The sequence below is a fragment of the Gavialis gangeticus genome, unplaced genomic scaffold, assembly GCF_001723915.1.
Source record: "Gavialis gangeticus isolate Ggan-Ray unplaced genomic scaffold, GavGan_comp1, whole genome shotgun sequence".
Lineage (NCBI taxonomy): Eukaryota > Metazoa > Chordata > Crocodylia > Gavialidae > Gavialis > Gavialis gangeticus.
This window is the reverse complement of record NW_017729029.1, coordinates 644,136-646,959: the sequence shown is the minus strand read 5'-3', so window position 1 is coordinate 646,959 and position 2,824 is coordinate 644,136. Positions and strand designations below refer to the sequence as shown.

At 42.2% G+C, this 2,824-nt stretch overlaps 1 protein-coding gene across 1 annotated transcript in view; it reads left to right on the top strand.

The window, feature by feature from the left end:
- Positions 1-431: 431 nt before the first annotated feature.
- LOC109300451 (rho GTPase-activating protein 20-like) overlaps positions 432-2,824 on the top strand; it is a 69,505-nt gene continuing 67,112 nt past the window's right edge. Inside the window, exon 1 of the mRNA XM_019521086.1 lies at positions 432-810. Coding sequence (XP_019376631.1) covers positions 730-810 — 81 coding nt within the window. The 5' untranslated portion in view covers positions 432-729. The remainder of the gene's footprint in view (positions 811-2,824) is intronic.

Genomic DNA, 2,824 nt, shown 5'->3' with positions numbered 1-2,824 from the left:
AGGCGCCCAATCTGTGGGGAATCTAGGCTAGGTAAGCAAGAAAATGTCCTCTTTTAAACCCATATTTTCGCATCTCTGGAGAGATCAGGGTTCAGTAACACTAAGCCCAGAATGGTTCTGTAAAACTGAACCTCGAAAGTGTCTACTTCTGTTGTGAATGAACAGCACAATGCCCTCAGGTGGGCTTTAAATTGGGCAAAAACCAGCACTCCTGCACCTCCTTTCCATACTGTGGGATCCCCCGGCCATCGCTGACATTATCCCACTGGATTGCCCCAAGCAGCTGCCTGCGACTCTGAGTTCAAGTTCCCTTTCTCCACTCACTCTGTGCTGTGTTTTCGTTGAACAGCCAGGTTACTTTCAGCATTAAATGCTTTCAGAAGGGAGCACAGTGTAGCCTACTGTGAGTAAATGTCCTTATTTAGGCAGTGCGAGGAGGAGCAACTTAGCTAGATGCTGTCTCAGCTGATCAGGAAAAGCAAGCAGGCAATGTTACTTGCTCCACTCACTCCCATGCCCGGGGGCTGGGAGCTCAGCTCGGAACTCAAGGATTAATGGACTGATCCACTAACAATTGGGACTTGTAAAACATACCCCGTCACAAGCCCCCTCCCTGGGTTTCCCCCCTCTCTCTGCACCTCTCTCTCCTCTGACTGTGTCTGTAGGTGAACATGTGAGGTTGGGAATAAATCATGCACACAGAAGAAGAACCACCAGCCAGCCAGGAGGATGACTCCTCAGCAGAAGTCTAATCTGCCGAAGGGGCAGAGCGAAGAAGATCTGAGATTGTGGATGCAGGAGTGGGGCAAGGCAAGTATCTGTCTGGCTTGTTAAAGGGGAGACAGGGCCCCAGGAGGCTCCGGGGGACACTGCTTTATCTACAGGAGCTGGGTTTCCCTGCTGGAAGCAAATCCTTGTCCATCCATGCATTCCTTGCCCTGCTTCATTTTTCTCTCTTCCTTTGCTTTACTTCCCATCACCTCTGTTTACTAAGCCCATGTTTATTCATCCCTTCGTTTAGAATCTGTCTGAAAACTTTTTTCCCTCTAAGTATTTGCAAGTTGCAGTGACTCCCTCTAATGTGTCCTGAGTTATATTTTCCACATCAGATTTAACTTTCTCTGCTATTCATCTGGCTTGTAACCTGCCTTACCTGCCCATGCTGCTCCCAATTAAAGATCTGCAATAGGAGGGCATAGAAATATCTCCCTGTCCTCTACCACTGAGCGCTAACATTCACCAATGAATCTGTCAGCCACTAGGCTGTTTTACATGTGAAAACTGAAGGATTGAAAGATTATCCCTAACATCTGGAAAGTACCAAGTGTGGTTTTTGTCGGTCTCCCACTGACCCCAGTGGTATATAGCTATACATTTCATGATATAATGTTGTTCCATTTGTACAAAGAAATATTAACCATCAAATATAGAGAGTGTAAGGGAGGATTGTAGATCCCACTGGATTCTAGACATCTGAAATGCTTCTTTATTCATTACTTCTACACTTTTCACTTGACATTTTATAGTAAAGCTGTTAGCCCAGGTCTCCTGTTCTGATATTTACTTTGGGTTTTTTAAATAGTGCCTGCTCATATCCCACCCACAGGTTCAGTTGGATGCAGATTTGTTCTTCCTGCTTTAAATTGCTCAATAGTATCCTTTTTTGTGAAACAGCAGATGTGTTCCACTCCAGAGGTGGCTGCATTTCAGTGGCAGGGGAAATCCGTCCAATGTAATTAGTAACTGGGATCAAACCAGACATAGAGATACGTAAATTCAGATGATGTTTCAGTCGTTGGGAGAATTCTGCCCTCCATCCATAGCACCAGGCAAAGTTTCACACCTACTGAGCTAGGCAGGACTGCTTCAATGAAGAGGGGGAATGATGTTTCCTACCATACCTCTTAACAGAAACCTCTTTGTGGGGGAGGCAGGGAAGCGGGGGATGCTGGAAGGGAAGGAGAGGCTGGATTGCGGTGCTTAGAGCAGGGCACTGGTAGCCAGGACTCCTTCATCCCACCCCTCATTCTGCTACCTGATCATTTCACTCACTTGTACCTCAGCTTTCCCAGCTGCAAAGCAGGAGCAATAACTGGACCCAGTTAAAACATTAAATTTCTGTTTTGGGGGAAATTTTAATTTTTCCCAATTTTGTGGCATTTTTTATTGTTGTTTTGAATTGGAAGAAAGCAACAAATATTTTCAAAACCTCCTGAAAACTGGAATTTCAAACCCATTTTGTGTTGGAGGATAATCATATCAGGATTGGAAGATTTTATTTGGAAGTTTATTGCATGGGGTTTTCATTTTTATATTCTTTTCATGACATCACATGAGTTGGAATGGTCTATTATTTTATTGTATTTATTTTTATATTGTTAATATCAAGAGCAGCTGCTACTTAGCATGCATTGAAATATCCCCTCTTAACCTGCATTTAATTATAATGAAATGGAAGTCACTTTGATCCAGAAAGAATAAGATGTTCTAATGAGTGCTGCATAGAAGCTGCCCTTTGTTTTTAAAAATACAATATCAGAAAACTAATAGCATAGGCTACTAGCATGGTATTGCCATGCGATAATTTAAAATAAAAATGTGAAATAAGAATAGCATACTGTTTCAAATGAAAGGTTGGGGCTCTCAGATGAACAGCACTCTATCATTTTATGAAATACAGTTTTTCTGCACATTTTTATTATATTTTTATTTTTCATGTCAGTTTTCTTCTGAGAGAATTTTTTAAGCAATCAACAGAAAATTGCTTGAACAAAAGTTTTTCAGCATTCTCTAATAATAATACTAATTGCCTACCTAGCAATGA